This window comes from Leptopilina boulardi, unplaced genomic scaffold (genome assembly GCF_019393585.1).
Source record: "Leptopilina boulardi isolate dan_hultmark-lab unplaced genomic scaffold, ZJU_Lbou_2.1 LbouV2_273, whole genome shotgun sequence".
Lineage (NCBI taxonomy): Eukaryota > Metazoa > Arthropoda > Insecta > Hymenoptera > Figitidae > Leptopilina > Leptopilina boulardi.
This window is the reverse complement of record NW_026137833.1, coordinates 4,319,191-4,345,698: the sequence shown is the minus strand read 5'-3', so window position 1 is coordinate 4,345,698 and position 26,508 is coordinate 4,319,191. Positions and strand designations below refer to the sequence as shown.

The window sequence follows — 26,508 nt, the reverse complement described above, 5'->3', positions numbered from 1 at the left end:
TATAATCTTGCAATTCTTTTTATTCTCTCAAAACATGAAATCTTTAATAACGCAAAAAAGTTTATGCCAATTTTTTTATTAAGTGGATAATGGAAGCACTTTACTCCCCTGGAAATAATTAATGCAGATTAAACTATTATAGAATACGATAATAAAATAATTGAACAATTATTTGAAATCATTTTTCTTTGTTATTTGTTATACCAAAATCTATTAAGGAAAATAATCACAATTTTACAATTGAATATCACGAAAGTGTGATGAAATTAAGTGTAGGTAGAGGAAATTTGTTTACAACTTGACGAATATTTTATATACATGGCAAAATATTTCCTTTATGATGTACTTAGCCAAAAATGAAATTACCGGGAAAAGGATATAGTTAGTGGAATTATTATCTCTCTGAAGATGATAATAATACTACTACTGCTACTACTATTACTACCACCATTACTACCACTGTACGTGACACCTTTTTCATATGAATCCCATTATCTTGACCTGATAGGACGGCTATTCCCTTTCGAGTAAAAATATATACATTGAACGAGTTGGCGAGAGAAAAAGCTTGATTACCAGCCAGAAACCCTTCACTAGTCATTTACACCATGAGGCTTCCATGCCAACGAATCACAGGAGTGTGAAGAAACATTATAAACAAGAAGCATCTATATAATTGGGCATTAAAGCGGCTTCTTCTCTATCTCGATAGTTGGTTAGAAAATGTTTCCTTTCCAATGGGATGAGGAGAAAGAAAAAGAGAGAAGGATCAAAGGCCAATATACTATCAAAATGTTATTACATACAGACACTATTTCCCACCCTCCATTGCATAAATGACCTAAAATTAGATTTCGATTTCCGTATATTAAGTTGCAATTTTGTTTTGAGGCTAATTAAAAAAAATTCTTTAGAAATTGTCATTTTGTTAAATTTTAAAAATATGGATAATGTAATTGTTATTTGTGGCTATTCTTGAGAATGATTTATTTATAATGAAGTTCCGGATGTGTGTGTATGTGGTGACAGTGCAATTTTGTGGACATTATTTTTTTTTCCTTTCGACTACCGTGATGTCTTTTCTATTGATGTTAACCACTATAGAGGTCTCTAGGCAAACCGCAACTGATGCCAAGTTTCAGTACACGTTAGTGTGAAACAACGGTTTTATGTGGTTATATTCTCTAATTAATCCCAGATGTTGTATTAATTGTTACTTTCTGTATAATTTGGTGCGAGAATTTAATCCTCAGCTCACTTTTAAACATTTAATTATTTTCATAGGACTACTTTTTTAGCACCATTTTCATTAATTTCCATTTCATACATGTGAAAAAGTTATTTCTATTCTGAACAGAAGAAGAAGAAAAGTGAATTTTAGTGAAAAAAAAAGTTGTTTAATAAAAAATCTGAGCTATATAGAATTTAAGCTGTATTTAAACTTTGTAATGGATCTTCAACTTTAAAGTACTTATTTCCAAGTACCTTAACGTTTGCTTTTAATTCGAAAAATTTAGTTTATCATCAAAAAAAAATTAACAGAAGAAGTAAATTTTAATAAGTGCGTGGTTTAGAATTATAGAAGAACAAAAGTGAATTTTAGTGAAAATAAAAAAAGGTTTTTTAATAAAAAATCTGAGCTATATAGAATTTAAGATTTATTTGAACTTTGTAATGGATCTTCAAATTCGAAGTACTTATTTCTAAATATATTAACGTTTGCTTTTAATTCCAAAAAAAATTTAAATTAACAGATGAATTAAATTTTAATAAATGCGTGGTTTAGAATTACTTTTTTCTGAAATTTATTTATTTGAAAAATTTATTGAGTCTAATGAAATATCTTTCTAAATGTCAAGAATTCCAATTGGATATTTATTAACTGACAAAAAGTAAAAGCGCGGGAAAGTAAAAGGAAGAAAAAAAAGGCTTACGCCAAGTGATTTGCCGTATTCCTAAATCGGTCAATGTTGTCCCATCAATAAACCATTAAAGAAAAAAATCCGATAGTCTTTAATCGTTAGATTTTCACTTCGAGCAATTTCTCTTGGCTTGTTTGTGCCCATTCGAGGGCCACTTTAAGAACTTACAACGCAAAAGTGCTTATTCGGAATGGGTAATATGATAGGACGAGAGCGCGTGCCTAGTAACATACATACATTCGAGGGAAAAGAGTTGACAAAGAAGATGAAGAAGAAGAAGAAGCAGAGGACACCGGGTCATTAAGATCTGAAGCCTAATGACTTGCAGGAAAGTACTTTTGTTGCATCTCTCCTTATATTTGAACGCGTGAGCCACAGCAAGATCAAGGTAAAACGAGCCAAGGTTTCGTATAATGGGCTTCCATATAAACTCCTATATATACACACAACGTGTACTTTCATTCGACGTACAGCGGTTTTCACACCAAAGTGCACACCTCCACTTCCCTCTATTTATCTCTGCCAATCAATCTCGCTTCACTTATTCCAACACACTTTTTCGTTTTTCACCTCTATTTCCTCCCCCTTCCCCTACCCTTCAATCTTCTTCGCTTGCTTGCATATTTATTATTTCAAATAATTATTCTGTGGGGCGCATTCCTTGGTTTTATGTCTTCCTCAGTTTCTCTCTTTGCTCCACTATTTTTTAACTTCCTTTCCTCGATCTAACCATCTATCTTCTCTCTAGCTTAGCAGAAAATTTATTTCTCGAAAAGTCAATACCTTTCCATTCTCTTAACTTAGGAAAATTTTAGATCATTTAGGTAGTTATTTTATTAAATAAGATTATTTGAAACTGTAAAGTATTGACAAGTTTTGAGAATAAAGATTTTACTTTCAAGCCTTTCATTTTCCAATTTCCAACAAACTTTTTAAAAAATTGTAAAAATATCTTTTCGCATTTATTGTTCTTTTTTCTTGTTACAATTCACATTTCCTGTTCTTCTCTTTTTCTCTGCTGTCTGTTATTTTCGTATCTTGAATATATATATATTTTTTTTTTTGGAGCTATTGTCTGTTTCAAGGAACAGGCCGTGCTTCGTATAGTTTTAACTAAATTACAATATTTAACTCGACAGAAGCCTCCGACTGATCTATTTATCTCTCCACATCTATGAGTGTTGGTAAGGTAAGCCATGTTACTGTTCTTTTTGGTGGCATAAATGTTGAAGAAAATGGGTTTCTTGCTCTTCTCTTTTACTTAAGACGGTTGTTAAAATCCTCCTCGTGGTCATTTATAGTTGGTTTACGAGCGGCTACTGTTCAATGCGCCTCTTTGGTGTGGATCGACCTTCAATCTCAAACCGTGTCAACAGGATTACAAATAGGAAAAGTGGTCGTTTACTTGAGAATCGGCATTCTGAACGGGTTCGTTTATTCGACGCAAGTTGAAGCCCTCCAACATGTATTATTTACCAGTTTGTGAAGATGCATGTCTGAATCTGCGCACATACAGACACAAACAAACACACATCATACCTCAACCAAGGATACCGACTTCAATTTGCCATTACAATTCCCAAGCATATATATATATACCCTACACATTTCATAACGTGCAATTTACCATTAAAATTATTTTCTCGATTATTAGTTTTAACTCTTATATTGCTTATTGCTTGACAGACCGCAACTTCTCTTTTATGCCGGCAATCAATATATAAAAGTTGTGGAATTGATTTTGAATCCAACAATAATATGAAATTGCCACTGGTCATTTATTCAGTTCCTTGAGACTTTCATTTAAAATTCTATTTTTGAAAATATAGTGGTATCGATGAAAAAAAGATTTAAATCACAAAGAAATTAATTTTTTGCACTTAGGAATAATTTTTTCTAAAATAAAATAATAATTATTTTGCTTTTAGTACAAGAAATTTTAACTCTATGCAGAAAATATCCACACAAGTAAAAAAAGTGAATTTTAGTGAAAAAAAGGTTTTTTAATAAAAAATCTGAGCTATACATAATTTAAGACCACCTCTTAATAGTTTCTAAATTCAAAAAATTCATTCAGATAATTTTGTCTAATAAAAAGAATAATAAATTACAAAAATCAAATCATTGCCTATTCAGTGTAAACGATTATTATTGTCTGATAAACGTCCACTGAATAACGTTTTCTATAAATATTTTTAGTGGAAAAAGCCTATTGAGCGATATTTCACTCCAATCGTGATCATTAGCAGAATCGTGGTTTCATTTAGCAAGATGATTCACCTATCCTAGTAGGTGGTCTCATTCTGTATCGACTAGATTCCTCTACGGCAGACATTTACGAGAGGCAAGAGAGCAACTTTCCCAATGGACTATGCGCTTAGTATCTATGTATAATCCACTATAAGGGTTTATATAGAGGGTTTAGACGATACCAGTTGGATAAACGAGTGAATGAAATAGTCAGTGAATTAGATAATTTCACGTTCCAATGTAATATTTACTGGTACATTGAACACGTTCTTCGGCCGCACATATCGAATTTACATTAATGATAAAATCCACAAACGAGAATAATAATATTAAAATAAAAAACGAGAACATGAAATAAAACATATAATCGAGTCTATTGCAAATTACCAGCTTTCAAAGTGGAACGTAGGCGTCACATTGTCGCTCTAGGCTTCTTGAATCTTATATGTTCAATATAAACACGTGCGTCAAGATTTTTCAATTATATGGATTTTCTTCCACTCTACTTGTTTAAGTTCCTTAAGTATATATAAAAAGATGGGACAAGTTTTGTGATAAAAAAAGCGATACTAAAAGTAGAAGCAATCTCGAATTTATATACATACGCGTGACATTTGTGCTTCGATAACAGTCACTATTATAATGATCATTTCAACTTGTTAAATGATTACTACAACCAATTATCTATTTTAAAATGCTATTGCTTTATTAACTGAACCGCATTATTTGCATAGAAATTGATTCTGTTAATAAAGCAGTTTTGATATAGAATGGCATTTAGATGTATTTAACTGTTGTGAGCTTTTGTTTTAATTAGTTGAAATGATCGTGTTTTGTACACGAAGAAATATATTTAATTTATACAAATGAACATCACTTGTGTAACCGTTAAAGGTTAATTATCGAATTTTAAAATCTGTTTTTTTCTTCAATGTTAATTGATATTGAGAGCGTAATTGATTTTAGGTTCATAGTTAGAAAGCAACTTCTCTATGTCCAATAGTAATATTATATGTACTTCTATTTGTAGAAAATTTTAACTTTAAAAGTATTTTTTATATTTGAATATAAAAAAAATTAGGTAGACTCGATGATTAGTTTAGATGTGGTGTTGAAAAGTGCAAAAGGTCTCACAGAACTAAATTGTAATTTGTATTGGAAGAAAGAAGTTCTGTATTTCTAAGTTTTAAAAAGTAGGTAAAAATAATCGTAAAAAATGATAAAGATTGTCCCAGAATTTATATGTGACTGTTATAACGGTTGCAAAAAATAGTATTGAATGTACTCAACTGTGCTAGAGATCATAAACATTAATGCTAATTACAAATGATAATAAGTTGATTTAAATATGTAAATAACAATTTTGATGTCTAAATAGATAAACAGTATTTTTAAATTAAATAAAAGAAATTATTTTTATAACTTATTTTGAAATGTTTAAATTAATTTTAGATATATACATTCTGTCAGTGTAATTGATTATTTACTGAATAAATATTAAATGTGAAAAAGAAATTCGTGTAACGAGCTCCTCCATTGTATGTGAATATATACAGACACATAAATTTTGTACCCTGTGCAATTATTACGATCACAATTCCCATGCGCAATTTCCCATTTCTACATTTCTCGTTTCATTGTCGACTAATACCTATTTTGCACGTGATGATGCGTAAGTTTACAAGAGCACGTGGCGCTCGCTACTTTCCAGCGCGACCTATATAGAATATAATAATTTTTCCTATAATTTGCTGTGGCCGCTTCACTATACAGCCCTCCCCTGCAGTGAATCTAGGTCCCTTTCTACTATGGTGCATCCCCGAGTCGAAATTTAGAGTTGATTTAAGTCCTACTACGAAGTATTAAGTTCGATTTTGATACTTTTTAGACCTGTTTCATCGACTTAAGACCTACTAGGACCTATTTAGATTGACTTAGGTACTCTTAAGTTTCCTGACTTGAAATTGTATAACTGATTTAGAGCCTACTATGTCCTGTTAACATAGATTTAAGTCCTCTTTGGTACCCTTACATAAAAACGTATGACTGACAGAGCCTATTAAGTTCTTTTTAGATCGAATTAAGTACTTTTTGATACTCTGACCAAAGAAACTGGAAATTTTTTATTTTGGAGAATGCGTGCGCATTCCCTCCATAATGTCTTGGTTCCACACGTGTCCATTTTTAATACTTAGTTTTAAAACTTTTGTGTTTGAAAGAGGACGTGTATAACGAGTAGAAAATTATAAAAAATGACATGATATGCATCAATAAATTTATATAAATCATTAAGTTTAAGCAAGTTTTATTATTTATAAATTTTAAAAAATAATTGTACAACGAAAAACATTGTTTCTGTAGAATCAACAAAACTATTTTGTTCTTACTACAGTTGTAACTGTATTGCTATATGAAAGAAAGAATTTTTTGTTTCATACAAATTCTAATTATTAAGACAGCAAAAAAGTGACAAAAAATCGTCGGCTTGGTGAAAAAACATATCACTGCATAATAGCCTCGAAAAAAACTGTTTCAAAAATTCATTGAAAATCAACTAGAATGTGTCAGGTGAGATTTGGAAAACATTTTACATTTTAGAATTGTTATTTGTCTTTTTTTATTTTAGGTTGCCAGTATTAAAAAACTTACCTTACAAATTTTTACAAAAATAGTTTATTGAGCTTGTAAATGTTAATTAAAATTGTATTTTTTCTTACTATTATTTTTCTTTAAAGAAACAAGACTATTTTAATAATTACATTAATATTTGATAAATTTTTTTTGTAAAATTTATAAGGTAATTCTTTTTAATACTGGCAACGTAAAATAAAAAAGCCAAATATAATTCTGAATTGTATATGCCTTCCAAATCTTATCTAAAATGTTTTGATTTTCAACGGAATTTTGAAACAGAATATTTTTTTCAAGGCTATTATAAAGTGATATGTTTTTTCGCGGAACCAACGACTTTTTTGTCACTTATTTGAGTAGGTCCTAGCAGGTCCTAAAGAAGTTTAAATTAAGACCTCCATAGAACCTACTAACCACCTCCGACTAGTTCTATGCGCAAGCGCATATTGTATTGAGCAGTAGTTAGCAGGCTCTGAAAAGGTCTTAATTAAGACCTCCTTAGAAAATAATAACTGCCTAAAAGTGACATAAGTAGCATCTATGAGGTCTTAAGTCGATCCTAACGCAATGTAAATAAGACCTTCTATAACGTACGTTTTAGCAGGCTCTAAGGCGACTTTAAATTTCGACTCGGGTCATCTCTTCCGCCTCACTTTTCTTACGCCTTATATTCATAGTTATGCAATGAGTTCATCGATCTATGTATACAAAATGAATACGATGTTCTAGCTTATTTTCTTTTACTCTTTGTTTGTTTGCTCTTTTTGGATTTTAGATACTTTTTTTATGTATTCCTTTATTCGCAAGACGATGAAATTGTCCTCAGTCGACGTCCTTGCACTTGAAAATATATACACATATATAAGAGAAGGGAGAACAGGAAGCTCTCTTGGCACGTCGTGACCGAGTTTGAAGTTCGTGGTCATGGCATTCAAATCAGATGGTGAAAAACGTGCTTACGATTTATTGTTACTTTTCGAAGTAGATTTGCCAGAGAACGAGAACATTAATTTTACCTGAAACGAGCTCACTTTCGCCACGTGAAGTGATTTGTTATATCAGGTTTAACGTTTATTCAAAATGCATTAAACTTTTTGGTTCTTTATATATATACTTCATGGAATCATTCTTCGAGAATAAATTACTCCTAAAGGTCATAAACTCAATAAACACAACAATAATAAGTAAAATTTTTGTTAAAATACTGTTTATCAGAAACTTCAATAACTTTTATAAAAAATCTCATCTTGTAGAAAAAGCGGCTATTGAAAAGATTCTCCTTAAAGTAATAATAAATATTTCCCCCGCCTCTAATCTTGACAATAATCTCCGAATGAAATTATTATTATGACAAATTGACTTATAATAAATCTTGTCTCGCAATTTATGAGAGAAAAAAAACAATCTCAGTCCGCCCTAAAATTATAACTCTGATTATCATTTTATTAATATCTGTATTTAATGGAAACGAATTGTAAGGATAAAACTGCATTATCAAGAAGGTTCAATTAATTTCTTTCCAACGAAGAAGCTGAACTGTACAATACACATTGGGTTCCAAGTCAGAAGGCGGAACATCCCGCCTTAACTAATCTCAAGAGCGTGAAAATCATTTATCAAGTTAATAAGTAAACGGTCCATTTTGCACGGAAATTCATTTGTAAAAATAATTTTTTTTAATGATTGAAGTGTTTTTTTTTATTTTATACACTTGCTAAATATATGGAATTTAATTTTATAGTTTTGACATTATTTATGTTTACAGAAAAGGAATCAAGAGGGAAAGAAGAAGAAGAAAAGTGAAAGTAAAAAAAAGGTTTTTTAATAAAAAATCTGAGCTATACAGAATTTACAAAGTATTTGGACTACTTCAAAATGGATCTTGAAGTTCAAATTATTTATGTCCAAATATTAATTTTCGCTTTTGATCCGAAAAACTTAATTGCAACTTTTAATTCAAACCACGTTAATTTTAGTAAAATGGGTCCTCAAATTTATTTTCTCTTCTTTCAATTTTATTATATATAGAAGAAAAGTGAAAATGAAAAAAGGTTATTTAATAAAAAATCTGAGCTATACATAATTTAAATTAATTTCGACTACTTCAAAATAGATCTTGAAGTTCAAATTATTTATGTCCAAATATTAACTTTCGTTTTTATCCGTATAATTTTTATTCAAATCTCGTCAATGGTTCAAATGGTTCCTCAAATTTATTTTCTTAAATTTCCACTTTACTATATATAGAGTATGTAAATGCATGTTTTTCCAATAATTTTATTTAAAACGATAAAAGTGTTGTAATTCTGAAAATCATTTTTCTTCACCCATGTAAAATTATCCCTGTAATGTCAGTTTCTTTTTATAATCGGGAGAATTTCACAAAAGAAGGTGATCGGTGCTTAAGATCGACTTGTATGTAAGAGGATCGTGACAACCTTATTTCAAGGGAGATGTAGCTGAAAGGCATCGTGTATATAAAACCCAAGTAACTCAAAAAAAATAAAAAAAAATTGTTGTATAAGTAGTAAACTTTCTTGGAAGTGTACTTACCTCGCTAGCGCTGGTGTAATTGGTGGTCAGTTTGATTTGCGGTCGAATTTTTCCGGGTGATTCACGGGTTTCTTTCGCGGAAGTAGGTGGCGTGACGGTTGCTTCCTTAACGGAGATGATTGGTTTTTTCGTGGCCATAGTTGCACTCATCGTTGATGCCGAACTTTTTACTCTTGCTTCAGTTGAAACATTGCTCATAATGGCTGTTGTGGTTGACGTTCCCGTATTAGTTGATATTGGCGTTGTTTGTTTCGCCCTCACTGGAACTCGACTCGTCGATTGTGACGGTGGCAATGCATAACATCCACATATCGTTAATAATAATAATAATCCTATCAGTCGATTAAGTTTCATCATGATTTGTAAATTATTTTTCTCGTTCTCGTTACTTTTCTAGTTTCTCACCATCGATTTTCTGTAACAAAAAAGAAATTCAATTTACATAACGTATAACGAAAGTTTGTTATATCATTTTTCGTTTCTCTTTGACATTTTTTTTTCAATTTCAGAGATGTTTTTGTTACTGTTTTTTTTTTTGGAAAGGAATGATAATTCGGAGGGCTTTCTAAACCGCAAGAGCATTATAAGTCGTTTTAAAATTAATGTTCCCTCTTGGTATGTCCTTGGATGATTGCAACTTGAAAGAAAATGACAAAAAAACTCTCTTTACGTGTATATATATATATATAGTTTTTCAACCGGCTCATGTCCGGTTTGTTTCAGAGCAAAAGGATACATAGGAACATCATCATATAATAGATACCCTTGAGTGAGTGAATTTGTCTCAAAAAAGCGAAGGAACGTTACTTCTAAAGGTATAATTACATAAAATCCCTTGTAAAATAAACTGTGTGGTCTTATAACTAATGAACGTTAGGAAAGTCAGAATCATCAGGTACATCAATAATTTTTCGCTAATGATGGAAATTCCTTGTCTATATTCCATACTTCCTTCATTAACGCGCACTCAATTGAGAAAAGTTATATCTGACTTTCTTTTTCTTTACTCATAAATCACGACAATCATTGTTTAGGATACATAAATATCATTTCGAGATTAACGTGGCAGGTGTTCCCGCGCTATTCTTATTTATTGTTTGCAAAATGATGGAGTACTCCTCTTAGTTTTAGTTTGAAAGAATCCAGGAAGATGCGCCATTTCTTAATATGTCTTTAAATATAAAGTAATTATTTGATGACTTAAAAATACATTTGTACACACCTTTAAAATATAATAGAGTTTCAATTATTGATGAGTAAACCTTAGTTACCGTTTAACACACTGGAAAACAATTTTCTCGGTTTTGATAATTTATAAATATTAAAAAAAGTAGAACAATGTTTTTTTTATTAATTTATGAAGTCAAAGAAGTTTTGAATATAATTTTTTAAAATTGCAAAATCAGGTCATAATCGGGGAAAATTTTACGGTTTTTTTGTTAGAATAATAATATATATATATACAAAATTTGACCCAATTGATATGTTGAAAAATTCAAGTAGACATTTCTAACAGTGCATAATCTGATGGTTCGATGCACTTGTATTAAACCGTTGTATTGCATCATCGTATGCATGATAATTTTATACCACGTGACCTTATTTGATGATTTTTATTCGCGCCTATACCACTTTTATATACTTTGGAGTAGATGCTCTACTTTGCTTCTCTCTCTCTCTCTCCTTTTACGCCTGTCTCTCTTGCTCTTTTTGACGGTATGTCATGACTGTAGGCACGCGCGATGCATGGCAAAAACGCATATTATTAGAGCACCAATCTCAAAGCACCGTTAAATTTATCGATTCGTTTCAAAGTTTCCAGATCAAGAACTACCAAACGATGCCGATTCGTATCATTTTGATTATTAGATTGCAATATTATTTTCGGTCCGTTTTGCTATGATCGAACAACTTTCTGAAGAGTAGGTCATTTTATTTTATTGGTATCGAACATTAATAAAAATGTAATTATATGATACTATTAATAATAATATAATTACGATAATAATTTATGATTTGCCTTATGATCCTTTAGAAAATGAATGAAATAAAAATTCATCAACAGAAAAAGTGAATTTTGGTGAAAAAAAGGTTTTTTAATAAAAAATCTGAGCTATACAGAATTGAAAAATTATTTGACCTTGAAATAGAACTTAAAAATGTCCAATGGAATTTGCTTTTAGTTCAAGAGATTTTGCAATAAAAAATCAATAACTAATGAAAATAGTAATAAAAATTAATAATTATTTTTAAAAAAAATATCTTTAATTAAAAATTCGAGTTAATTTATATATACATATTATATAGTTGAATGCGCATCAATCCTTTTTTCTAAGCAGCATCCGTTATCCGGAACTCGTTAATTAAACATTTGCACTCTCTTTCCGGGCTACTTTTCTCAGTTAACGACTTATTGTTTATTTGGAAGATAAGAGGCTATAACGAAATGATTGGCAATACGCACGCAGAGGGGTTCTTTTAAGTCAATAATAACAAAGTCAAAGTCAGTGTTCGAAAGAGTGTATATATATATATACACATGCAGTAAACGAAACAAGAAAAAAAAACTTGTCTGACAAGAGCTCGCACGTTGCGTGTAAAAGCAGCAGCACGGAAAGTGAATAAGGAACGAATGATAAAAAAGAATTGTGTGGAAGACCACTTTTACTGTGTACGTTATATATAGGATATAATTTAGTGTACGCGATGCTCAATGCCAATGCTTGAACGGAAAAATTACTCTTCTCACCGTAATAACATATCCTGACAGATTATAACAAAAAAAAAAAAACCTTAGCGAATATCTTCTAATGAACTCTTCTTTTCTCCTAAAACCTTTTGTTTTATCTCTTTGTACAAAAATTGTAAGTTTCTACCATAAATTAAAATTTTTTTTTGTAAAATCAAACAATTTAATTCCGTCACTTTTTTCATTAAAATACTGTGGAAAAAAATTTATAATCTTGATATTCATGTAAAAATTTATAATTTTCAACACTTCCGGTCAAAAAAGAAAGAAACATGTAATAAAAATGATTTTTGATCATGATAATAATTTTCCTAAAAAAGAGTATGATAAAAAGTGTATTATCGAGATCTAGTGTGATTATGAATCTTTTTATATATATATATATATATATATATATATGGGAGATGGAAAAAATATATCCTTTTTTTAAATATTGTCTTGACGTTTTGGTTTCCATTGGGTAAACTTATATCAATTCTAAAATCTCTGGTTCACTTCTCTTCCCACGTAGTTTCTAACTCGCTTGAGCTCTTTCGTATCTCATTGCAGCTTCAATGGAAACGAGAAGAGTAACAGAGCTCCTTGGCTTCCTTAACGGTAACGTTATTTTTTTTCTCTCTCTCTTTCTTTCTCTTAAGTGAAGACCGGACTTCTTCTCATTCTCTATACATTGCGGGGCCCATTTCAGTTTGGCGGAAAATTCGAATGGTTTTCCAATAACCGTGAAATTTGTTCCTTTCTTATTACTTCCACCTCATCGTATTCTCTAATAGATATATAGTCAAACTTTCACAATATGAAAAATCGATAAAAATTACGCTGTTACTTTGATTTCCTAGTATCACGTTAATGGCTCGCTTATGTTGTGTGCGCCTCCTTTATATTTTTGTAACGTTGCGCTATACATGAAAGCTCATTAATATGGTCAAGGTTTAACACCTTTATTCGAATACTCATTTTTTTTATACTCGAACCGTCATTAAAAAAATAAACACAAATAAAATTTTTTATTGTATAGTTTAATAATTTTTATGATGATTCTTCATTATTGTGTTTTGAAAAAAAAAATTTAACTAAATTGTGTTTGGCTTAATATAAATTAAGAGAAATATGTTAATAAAAATTAAAAAAAAAAGAATAGATAATTATAGGAAATATGATGTTGCATTTTCATAATTATATATTGAACCAAAGTTCATTTATAATAATATATTAAAAATTAGTTGTTAATATATTCGTGGTAATTAAGAGTAATTTGAAAAATTGCTCTTGTATGATTTGACTCAATAAAGGAAGCTATATACTACCGTGTAAAATAAAAGACGACAGATGGCTATGCGCTATCGTGGCAAATTGTTAATTAGCCGTGATATTAACTTGTCGGAAACTTTTTCTTTCTTACCGAGAATTGAACAACGCTATATAGATAAATATTTTCTAAAAAAGTGTAAGGAGACTCATTTTCTTTAATTATTAAAATTTAGTCTATTTTTAGTACATTAATTTTTTTTCATTAAAAAATAGTTTCTCATACTTGAAAAGTGACACTAGATTAACAAATCTAGTTAAGATTTACAATTTTTAAGTCTTGCAAATTTTAAATCTTAAAAAACTGACTTAAATTGAATAAACTAAATTTTAAAAAAACATCCAAGGACATAGATAACTTACAAAAATGGATCGATTTCTGAATGTTAATAAAATTGTTTAACGAACTACAGGTAATAAGGCAAAATATTCTGTAATTGATACCCTCTGCTACTTTGTATGGTGTTTGAGACTCATTTTCACCTTTTAAAAGATAGTATCTTTTTGTAAAATTTGAAAATTTATGAACAAGCTTACAGGAATAGATTGTTTTGTGGAATTTACACTTTAAACAGTTCTTGACAACAGTCAAGATGTAAATAACTTGTCCTTTGTCGAAGTTACACTCTTCAAGTGAACTGATGAAGTGGAACATCAAAATTTCACTTTAAGATCTCTGATGAAGTTGGAAAAATACAGTTTTTGTTTAATAATTATTGGAACAGAAATTTTGGGAGTCGCATCCAACAATGGTAACTTAGGAGGACTAATAAACTACTTGAAAAAAGATTCCAAATTATATCAGGTAATTTAGAATTTATAAAGAATGTACCATCCATACCCTCTAAATTTAAAATAAGTAATTTCACTTATTCAATTTTAGAATTTATGTATTAATAATATCGTCGGTTGGATGCAGAAGCATGTCACTTCAGAGTAGGCTTAAAAATCCAGTCGTTTCAAAAATTATTCAAAAACCCTGTCATTGCAGTTGAGATTTGAAAAAACATTCTAATTTAGAATTGATGTTCTTTTTTTAGGTTTACAATACTGTAAATACTGTAAATATATTTTCAAAACTACTCTGAAGTGACATGTGAACCGACGATATATTAATAAATATAAAACCCCTTTATTGTGGTTATTAATTATTATAATTATATTAGGTAATGTTTATCATCGATGATCACTTAATGAATTCAAGTTTAAGAATAAATCCTCTTATTCAAAAAGTATCGGAGCACTTTCCAACGTTGAGCATTAGTTTATCTAAATTTCAATTTGAATTTATCAAAGTCAATTATTCGTCATCACTACAACGACCTTGGAGAACAACATTATTTATAATTTTTCTCAATGGCGATCAGACTATGATTTGGACACAAATACAAACTGTGGGTAATCAAATTAATGGTCTCTCCCTTCGAGAACCAAGACCAAAATGTTTGATTAACATTTTTCCATATAACGAGTTTTTATCAATTAAAAAAATGCTTGATTATTTATGGGTCAATGATTTTCTCGACATTGTTATAATGACAGAATCAAATGAAGATCAAAGATCATTAGCAAGGGACAAATTCAATCAATACATTTTACATGAGATAAATCCTTTTGCTGGAACCTATTCGGCTCAAAAAATAGAAGTCGATAGAGAATGGTTTCCTAATAAACTGCGAAACCTTCATGGTAAACAATTAAGATTTTTGCACATAATTCAATTAAAATCAGATGCTAAACAGATAGTTGAAATGATTTTAAAATTTGCTGATATTTTATCAAAAGGTATGAATTGTAAGAGTAAAATAATTTATGTTCGAGATGCACCCACGTTTATGATTCCAAATATTCTCAATGAAATTAAAACGGAAATGTATTTGGCAAATCTATTTTGGAATATGGACATTAAAGAAGAGATATTAATTCCAAGTATGCGGGTCATGGAAATACGTTCTGTAAGAGCTGTGATTCCAAAAAATTTAAAAATAACAAAAATTATCGTAGTCTCACAGGAATTGATTACCATGATTTGCGTTACTGCCGTTGCAATTGCTCTCATTCGAATTACAGCCTTGTTGTTTAAATTCAGCAGAAACACATGGCAAACGTTTAAAATCAGTCAAATTATAATGGGAATGTCGATCGTCAACGAACCAGAAAAATTGGCAGAAAAAATCGTCTTTGGTGTTCTAATGTTGAGTTGCATCGCCTATACAAGCTATTTTTACTCAGTGATTCTAGACCTTAGTCTACAATCTGAACCGGAAATTGCAACACTTAAAGAACTGGTGAACTCATCTCTGACACCTATGGTAAATCCTTTTAAAAAAAACATCCTGTTGACTAGTCCTGTATCTGAAATTCAGGAATTTGGCAGAAAAACTATTGGAATTCCTGGTGAAAGTACAGAATTGGAATGCCTTAATTATTTGACTGATTATGAAAATGTAACCTGTATTTCAATGAATGCTAGAGTAATGATAAGAAACTTAAGTCCTAAAACACGACAATTGAAGATAAAGATAATTCAGGAACCTTTGTCTTATTATATTGTCACTTGGTTATCTAGGTGGAATTCACCATACATTCGTCGTTTTAATGAAATAATTCTGCGAGCCTCAGAATCTGGCATAATGCCCAAATTTTTAAACAATGATAATAGTAAGTTGTACAATCTTCCGCCAGCACCAGAACAAATCTCCAAGGAAAAATTGTTCCTGATTGTTACGTACATTCTGGCCATTGGATACACTCTCTCATTGATCGTTTTTATTGCGGAAGTTCTGAGCAGGAGAATTTCGCCGAAAATACACTTATTTTGCGTAAGATGTTTCAATCTAACCAGAAAAATATTTGGATAACAAGTTTCGAGTTCTAAAAAATTTAATTTATTATTTAATCTCTAAATCTGAATTAGTTGAATTTTTAAAACTAATTTGATTAGTAGTTCCATATTTAAATTTTGAATTTTAAATTAGTAGAATTTATGTTTTAATATTAATTAGATAATTAATAATGTAATTTTTTTTTGTATTTTTCGGAATTTTAATACTATTTCTACAGAAAACAACAAAAGAGATTATTGCCCAATATAAAATAAATGGATTAATGCATAAGAAGGTTTATGAATGTCACTGATATATAATTATCCAATGCGTAATGAATCAAAATTATTTGATTTGGAAATTTAATTAAACTCTTTACTCATATGATATAGAGAATAATAATTTTCAAGATGTTGAGTATTATAAGAGTTGTTATTTATATTCAAGTATAAAACTGGTTCGATATAAAGCAAACATGTAGTTGATTCAACGAAATCTTTGTATAGTCAATTAAATACTAAAATATGGTTTAAAGGCACGCAATATAGATTTTGCACTATTTACAATACTATTTCCAATTTATGGAAATTCTTGTTTTACTTTGTTATTTAACACTTCTTTATAACAGGAGTTTTATTTAAATTGTGAAATTTAAGTTACAAGTTTTATTATAAAGGAATATGCAAATATTGCGTGACTAGATTCAATTAATTTTTTCAATGCTCCTCTGAAACATGAGTCCTTATTATAGTTTTTACTGCACTGAGAGAAAAAATTGGTTGAAGTTACCATTTTTGAGATGATCACTTTTAGTTAGTAAACTATACTGCTGTTAATTTATTAGTTGTTACCGAGGGGAAATTTACTCAGGTAGTCAAGTGTACACTCTTCCTGTAATACTTATGTAATAACGTGTAATACCGTGTAATAATGCGTTATTACAGTGCTGAAATAACGCAAAAAAACTCTGTAATATCTCTGTAATAATGTGTAAAACTCTGTAATAACGTGTAATACTTAGTAATAAGGGTAATATGAGGTGTAATACCGGTAGTCAAGTGTACACGTTTTTAACTAGTAAATTCCCCCTCGGTTGTTACTATATTTATTGGTTGGCGTAACTTTTTTAATTAGTTGGTTTAACTAATTAGTTTATTGGAATAATTATTATTTAATTAGTTACCTCACTTTTTAATTTAATTTTTTGTGAGATTTATGAATTTTTCTCTGCTACTGACTTTGTAATTATTTAATTAATTTTTTAACAATTTAGAAAAATGTATTCTATGATTTTTTTAAATAAATTATTTAAAAGTATTATAAACTTATATTAGATGAAAATTTAAAGGCAATTTAGTCATTTTGTTATCACAAATAAAAGGTAGTAATATTCAAGAATTTGGTAAAATATCAGTAAGTCAACGTGGCTGTGTGGTCAAAGTACATGCCTCGCGTCCCAAGGGTCTAGAGTTCGATTCCCCATGCGTTGGAGGTTTTTTCAAAAATTATTCTTGTGTTTTATTTATAACTGTATCTTATTTAGTTATAAATAAAATTTATATTAGTATTTACATTAGTTAGAAATAAAAAATGAATTCCTAATAGAATAAAATAGTAAATATTTATAAAAGTAAAAAAAAAATTTCCATTAAACAAAAATGGAGAATATCAGTGTATAATATATATAATGCTACTACATATATATATAAACGCACATATTTTAGAAGTTGTGAAATATTTTATAAGATTACATGAGGCAATTATTCAAGATTTAGAGAGCAATTGGAAGTGCCTTGCAGTGAGATACGAAATATAAATACTGTAATATAGTGTTGCATAAATTAATAAAGTACGAGGTGGCACAATTTTACCGTTGAGCTTGTGATCTACTGTGGCGGGTAACCGCATCCAATGGTGGTATAACCTTTATTCTGCGGTATGCTTTGCGTGCTTTTTAAATTAAATACCACGCTCTAATCAACCGAAAATATCAATTTTATTTTTTTTTTTAATTATCAATTTATAGAATTTTTCCTGTTTTCATTTTTTTTTAAATCTATGAAAATTGAGGTTATGGTTAGACTAGATATATGATGTCACTATACTTATATAGCAATACAGTTATTTTCTTCAATTATTATATTTATTCAATTAATTGGATAAAACTTTTTACTAAATCATTTTGTAATGATTTTTTTAAAATTATTTTAAATAATGCTATTTTGTTGACGATCTATCAAAGTACTAATGGCAGCCATTTTTCTCTGGACTTGTCACATGTATCAATTCAATATCAGATAGTTCAGGAATCTGCGTTACCGACGCTCGATTGTGGTTGCTGTAAAGTAACAATGTAATTCCTCAGCTGGTTTTAGTTTTTCCTAATTATAATTATGAAATTATAAATTTTGAGGTTATGTTCGTTTCAAGACTCTGAATATAGCCGCATGCCTCCCTTCCCCCCTCTCTTTCATAAATGGGGAGGTGGATTTTCTGCCAAAAATTACCCAAATTTTAAGGTTATATTATTTTGTCGGGAAACGTTTTGTTAGTTTCAAAGCTCTGAATATAGTCGCAATTCCCCCACCCCCTCTAGTATAATAATAAAATAATTTAAATTTTTAAAAAATCACAAAACATACGTTATAATTTACATATCGGTGGAAAATAATTCAATTCAATAATATTTTTCTAAATTTTCATAAATAAGGAATCTCAGACATAGGATAAAGATGTTAAATAATTTCTATTACTACAATCACTCAAGCGAAGAAGAAATTATGGCAACTAATTTACATTATAGAGCGTAATCGGTTTTCCTTTGCCGATATATATATACCTATATACAGTAGCACTCTAAATTGAAGTTATTTAGTTTTTTTTTTACTCTTTTATTCTTTTGCATCGTTAAATTCTCGTATATTAAGTCCTTGCGATCACCAATGCAGAGATGGAGAGAGATATACCACTCGCTTTTATAATCAGTGGCACTTTATTCGATGAGCGGGATAAATTCAATACAAAATGATTCACTCGCGAAAAAGGAATTAATGCGCATCTACTTGGTCCATTTCTCTTGTAATATAGATTTTACAAGCGTTTTTTTTTGGTACCCTCAAACAATATGTGATTTTCTATTAAAATTTCATATTTTTTTAAAGGTCTTACTATTTTCCTCTTGAAATAAGAATATTCCCTTCAAAATTAGAAAATTAATATCACAGAAAAAAAGGTGGGTAAAAAGTTGTAAAGATAGAGGATAAAAGTCGTTAGGATACAGGGTAAAGGATAAATTTGTGAGGGGATAAAAATGTTACTAAAATATTACTAGAAAGATGGATGTCATATTTGAGTAAACTATCTAATTTTAATAAAAATATTAGTAATTTTACACTCTACTTATTAAATCTACAAATTTTATATAAATAAGTAATTGCATGTGGAAATATTTTGCCTATAATTATTGTCTATTAATAAAGATATCTTTGACTAATACAACTGACAGCTGACGACAGTGCGTAAATAATCAGAACTGGGAAATTATAACTCAACGTCTGTATTGTTGCACGAAAGCAGAGTTGGGTAGTAACTGAATTTTTTGTGCATATTAGGCTGTGTCAGTTCATCGAGATATTTCGAGTTCAAGATATGACGTCAGAGGCCTGGAGGGACAACAAACAGACGATACAATGTTATTCTTACGGGGAAGAAAATTTGTTTCCACTTTCATCAATTTTATTCATACTTTAAACACGGAAAACGCTTGTTGACTCTGGCGGATCGCATGAACTGGAATCTGACTGAACTCGGTCCGATTTCAGTCACGTTTCGGTTCGATGTGGAAAAACCCATGAAAAAGGTGGAAAATGGTGAAAAAAACTATTGGAATGAATAAATAACTAATCCAAGGTTTTATTCATGTAATAATTTGTTTGAATTCAGCTTTTATTAACTTATTATTAATGTTGAAAGTCAAAAGGTGCCCACCTGTCACTTTAATGTTCGCTTTATTTCGTAAATATTTAAAGTGAAAAAGTGAAAATTGTGATAAAACCAAATGTGTATATATTAATGAATATTTAATGTGTCTAAATTATATATTTTTTGTTTTGAATAGTGCATATTAATAAAAAAATAGTACATTTTGTAATAAATGTCCTGTTTATATGTTTCGATAGAATGTCACTTAGCAGATAATGAGATTGCCGCGCACGAAACACGCTAGATGTCAGAACTGGTTCTTTCCTCTTCAAATGTTTTATCATTCTTGTTTTATTAACGTACACAATTTTATTTGAAAATTTTAATAGATGTAAATAATTAATAAAGGTTTAATTAATATGTTAGTAATTTTGATATAATAGTGAATATTTACATTAAAATTGTTTTTGTCATTTTCAACTTTGTTTGTAAAATATTCATTTTCACTAAATAGTGCATTTTATTATTTAATTTCAATTATTTATTACATTATTAAAAAAGGTTAAGAGTGTCGAACGGTCTCTGAAATTTTTTGGCATTTAATAATCGCCCTATAAAAACGGCACTGAACGTGAAAATGATAAACATTGAGTTTAAAATACTTTTTTCTCAAAACGCGGACACTTTTTTCAAAATCGGAAAAAATACCAAGGATCCTTATCTTATAAATTTCTTAAATCCGAAAGATTGTGCAAATCTATACAAAAATGCGATTGTAAAACGAAAAGTATGAAAGTAATATAATGACAGCTGCGACATTGTGCTCCCTGCATGCTTCTGCCACCTAACGGCTGCAGGACGTAATAAACCTAAAAGCGAACATTAAAGTGACAGGTGGGCACCTTTTGACTTTCAACATTAATAATAAGTTAAGAAAAGCTGAATTCAAACAAATTATTACATGAATAAAACTTTGGATTAGTTATTTATTCATTCCAATAGTTTTTTTTCACCATTTTCCACCTTTTTCATGGGTTTTTCCACATCGAACCGAAACGTGACTGAAATCGGACCGAGTTCAGTCAGATTCCAGTTCATGCGATCCGCCAGGGGACAAATAATAAAATTAAAATGTTTGTTAATAATTAATTTTGTTATATATTTGATTCAATTGCATTGATAGATTCTCTGAATTCGTGATAAAATATAAGTATTGAGGTTAGGAAAGTTTGTTTACTAATCACATTTTACATTTTAACATTATTAAACAATATCCAGTATGCATGCTATTAAAAATGATATAAAATATATATTTTAAGTGGGAATTACCGCAGCAGTAAAAGATTTCAAGTTAGTAAACAAACACCCCTAACCTCAAAATTTATTTTTTATCACGAATTCAGAGAATCTATAAATGCTATTGAATCAAATATATAACAAAATTAATTATATCAACACGCATTTTAATTTTATTATATGTAAACAAGCGTTTTCTGTGTTTAAAGTATGAATAAAATTGATGAAAGTGGAAACAAATTTTCTTCCCCGTAAGAATAACATTGTGTCATCTGTTTGTTGTCCCTCCAGGCCTCTGACGTCATATCTTGAACTCGAAATATCTCGATGAACTGACACAGCCTAATATGCACAAAAAATTCAGTTACTACCCAACTCTGCTTTCGTGCAACAATACAGACGTTGAGTTGTAATTTCCCAGTTCTGATTATTTACGCACTCTCGTCAGCTGTAAGTTGTATTAGTCAAAGATATTTTTATTAATAGACAATAATTATAGGCAAAATATTTCCACATGCAATTACTTATTTATAAAAAAATTTGTGGATTTAATAAGTTAAGTGTAAAATTACTAATATTTTTATTAAAATTAGACAGTTTTCTCAAATATGACATCCATTTTTCTAGTAATATTTTAGTAACAGTTTTATCCATCACAAATTTATCGTTTACCCTGTATCCTTACGACTTTTATCCTCTATCTTTACAACTTTTTACCGACCTTTTTTTCTGTGATACTAATATTTAAAAAATAGTATAGCAAAACCAGTTGTTTAGTTTTTTCCTATTGGTGTAAGAGTTTTTATTATACTTTTCACATTATTCTCTTAAAATAAAAGTATTCCTTTTCATAGATTAATGATATTAATAAAATTATACTTTAATATGTTAAAAGTAAGAATGTCAAAGAAGATACTTTAGAGCTTCCTCTTTAATTAAGAGTATTATTTTGCACTAATTTCAAAATGATTAATAGAAAAAGAAATAATTTAACCTTTTCTTTTTATTTTAAGAGTTTTCTTAATTGATCCCACGTTATCCTCTTAAAATAAGAATATTACACTTTAATTATTTTCCATTTAAAAAAACCAATATATTCTCAAATTGAAAGAAAATTTTTTTGATATCATATAAAAATTTGCCGAAATAATTGAATCATTAACTTTTATGTCTAAAAGTTTGAGAGTTCAACGTTTCTTTTTTTTTTTTCTCTAAAAGATGAGAATATTCTGTATGAAGGTAAAATGCAGAAAGGAATGCTCCAATTTGGAAATAAGGCCCGTTACATTGATCCATCATTCGTTTCGCGTTTACGCGATTGCTACGCGAAAACGATATTAAGCTATGTACTTGAATTACAGTTAGAGCAATAAAAGGGTTCACTGCACCACCAACATGATAGTAATGTTGTGAGAACGTGAATAAATTATTTACCATATATATGTATGTATTAAGCGCACACTAATATATATATATATATATATATATATATATATATATTATTCCTCTGAAAATTCGTCTCGCATTTAAATTTATCATGCTCACTTTAAACTAATCAAAAATTTATGAAGTAGCAATCGAATTCACATGAATTATTTGAAAAGTCTCGGGCAAAAATAGTTATTGGATATATACCTCTATACTTATTATATTATTGACTATACGTACCACGAATTCATCTAGGCATTTATATTATTTTTCTCTCTATTTTGAAAATCCTCTTATTCGAAGAATAATTTATTTTGTTATTTTATTCTTTTAACGCATTTATAAAGAATTTTTCTATTTTGTTGTAATTTAATCTTTCTATTACACTAAATTTCCGTTTAATTTAATTTTTAAATAATTATTTTGACCAATAATGATAATAATAAGCCCCACAAAAAAAATTTGGTTATGACAACAAAAAACAGTCAACCAAATTTTTTGCTTGACCCAAACAAATAGTTTGGTTTCTTAAAAATTAACAAAAAATTTTTTTGTTGGCCCAACCTAATTTTGATTGCTCTGACTAAACATTTTTTTCATCGATATCTCGATTGACAGCAATTATAATATTGTCGATCTACTTGACTATATATAAAGAAAGAAGAAAAGTTTTGTAAAAAGGAAATTGTCGTATATATATATGTATAAGAAGCGTGGCATTTAGCGTGACTGAAGATTGCAGTTTTATTTTATTGCGGTATAAGCTGGGACGAAATACTGTTCGACGCTGACCGTGCCGCGACGCGCCATTGACTTTGCACTATTGCATTGTAGAGAGTATAGAGGTAAATTTACCTCCCCAAGGTATAAATATATATATATATATATAAAAGCAATGCAGTTCTCCTCTACTCATTAGATAATAAGAGGCCTTGGACAACAAGTGCCGCTTTTCATTTATCTCCGCGTATTAGGGATATCGATAATCTGAGATTCCAATGTCTTTGTTCCTATTCCTATTGCCCTTTATATAATATACAACAACAAAGGCTCCGGCGAGAGATCTCCTCTTACAGACAAAACGGCAAAAGATCGTAACAATTTTCGCCAAGAGATTATTGGTTTCGCAAAAAGATTAAGACCTCTTTTTTTATCTATCTATATATATATATATATATATATAATAAATAAAAAAAGGAGGAGAGAGTAGAAATTCAAGGAATTATTTCTTGGAAAAATAGTCTATATTGAGTGGAAATAATTTAATGATTTCTTTTTTCTTATTTTGAGTTGTAAAAAATACATATCTAATTTAATACATTGAAATATGAAAAACTATATTTATATACATAAAATATAATATCGGTATATAAAAGAGATTTTCTGAGAAAAGTGAATCTGAGTTGTGATATTAAAATATTTTGTCCGACTTTTTAAATTCAACGAATAAGAAACCTTTATAATTTCTTTTCATTAAAATATATCATCGTTTTTTTTAATAATAAAAAAAATTTTATATAAAAGTTGTTGATATTAGATATGTATATGTATACTAATAAAGTTTTTTAATATTAAAAGCACGTTATATATATATATTGTAAAGTTTGAGACAATTTTCCAACTCGGGAAAAATTTTTTTTTTCTTTCTATAAATTCTATTCATTTAAATGCTTGAAAGAAAATTTTAATTTAACAAGATAAAAATTTATAAAGACAGATTTTAATATTATATGAATTTCTGATGCTTTTTTCTAATTTTTATTTTTATTGAATTTTTCTTTATTATTTATTTATTTAGTACAATGGTGAATTCGCGGTCTCCTTGAGCCATTAGAGGGTTGCACTTAAAATATAAATTATTTTATAATTTTTTCTTTATAATTACAAAGAAATTAATTTTTTTGTAGTTAGGAAAATTTTTTTCTAAAATTTAATAAAAATTTCTCTTTCAGTGCAAGAAATTACAACTCAGAAAAAATCAACACAAGTTGGAAGAACAGTGAATTTTAGTGAAAATAAAAAAAGGTTTTTTAATAAAAAATCTGAGCTATGCATAATTTAATAGGAATTTGAACTTCAAAATGGATATTAGACTCTACATTACTTAAGTCCGAAAATTAGTGGGTTGCACTTGATTACCAGAATTACATTTTACAATTATTGATTGATATATAAATGAACGTAATCAATTGACTATAAAGATATAAAGATATACACACTCCTTCTCACCTCAAACTTAACTTACAATTAAAATTCGAGAAAATAAAAAAAGATATCTATTATAAACGGCAGAAATATTTCGGCGTCAATTTTAAAATTGACCAATTACAATTTTCTTGACAGCTTCTGATAGGTCATTTTTAAAATGGTTTTCATGATTATGTTCTAAAAATTATTAGTTAGAATTTTTATTTTATGGAATTTCATTTGTCATAATTATTTTTAAACCGAATTTTTGTTCGTTCGATTTAGTATTTTGCAGAATTTTTATCAAAACGATTTTCTATATTACAGAATTTTTACAATTCACTTCACAGAATTTTTATTTGTGATATTTTTTATTTGCTTGAATTTTCATTTAACATAATAGGCATTTTAAAGAATTTATTTTTATTGGGTAGAATTTCATTGCATAGAAATTTCATTCAGATGAATTTTCATTTGTTCGAATTATTATTTGATATAATTTCCCTATAACCGATTTTTAATACTACAGAATTTTTACTTAAGCGAAAAATCATTTAACAGAATTTCTAATTGATAAAATTTTCATTTGTCCGAAATTGCAAATGGCCAAACAAACAATCGATTTTGGCGCGATTTTTAAAATCAACAAATCACAATTTTATGCATAAAAAAATAATTATAACAAATGAAATTCCATAAAATGAAAATTTTAACTAATCATTTTTAAAACATAATCATGCGTTCCATTTTAAAAATTTGATTAGATATATAAAAATTCTGTTAAGCATAAATTCTTGTTAATTTAACTAAAAAATAATTTAAAGATTATTGTAGATCGCTTTCATTGGAAAAAGTGAAGATTACCCACTTATTGAAATTGCTTGACTATTAGGTATACATATATGTATATATTTCTTTTTTTTTACTCAAAGGGAATAACACGCACGCCGTTATATAAGTTATATGCACATTGCACGTTCGCACTGATTCACACTATATTTCTTGAAATGACATTTCAATTGCAATCCTTATGTAGTACTGCACTTTCGTTACGCCCGAACGGCATTTCGATGCCAATATAATATATACATACATATATATATACCATTATACACATACATACATAAACTGGATTTAAACTTCTTTGCTATAAAACTTTTATCAGTAATTAAAAGGGATTAGTTCAGTATTCACTAACCGTGAAAGCGGAAGTTTTCAAGTACCTATACAAGAAGATAGTTTACCGGTTAAACTTTCTTAAGGTTTTATATTGACAAGCAGTTCAAGTGCAGAAGATTATTATAGTACAAAAAATTCATTTTTTTTTGCTCCATTAAAAATTATAATATTCCAATTAAGTAATAAATCAAATTTTCAAATTTTGATATAATGTAATTGATAAATTAATTAAATTAGAAAAAAATTAAAATTATTTCTA

General features: G+C 28.8%; 2 protein-coding genes across 3 annotated transcripts in view; one reads left to right on the top strand and one right to left on the bottom strand.

Annotated features, from left to right (window-relative positions):
* The window catches only part of LOC127281648 (elongation factor-like GTPase 1), a 215,576-nt gene that overhangs the window by 90,904 nt on the left and 98,164 nt on the right, over positions 1-26,508 (top strand). The gene's annotated exons all lie outside the window — the stretch shown is intronic.
* LOC127281653 (uncharacterized) overlaps positions 1-26,508 on the bottom strand; it is a 113,530-nt gene that overhangs the window by 84,345 nt on the left and 2,677 nt on the right. For both annotated transcript variants that reach the window (XM_051305476.1, XM_051305477.1), the window contains exon 2: positions 9,357-9,771. In XM_051305476.1, the coding sequence (XP_051161433.1) occupies positions 9,357-9,713 (357 nt within the window). In that variant the 5' untranslated portion in view covers positions 9,714-9,771. The remainder of the gene's footprint in view (positions 1-9,356; positions 9,772-26,508) is intronic.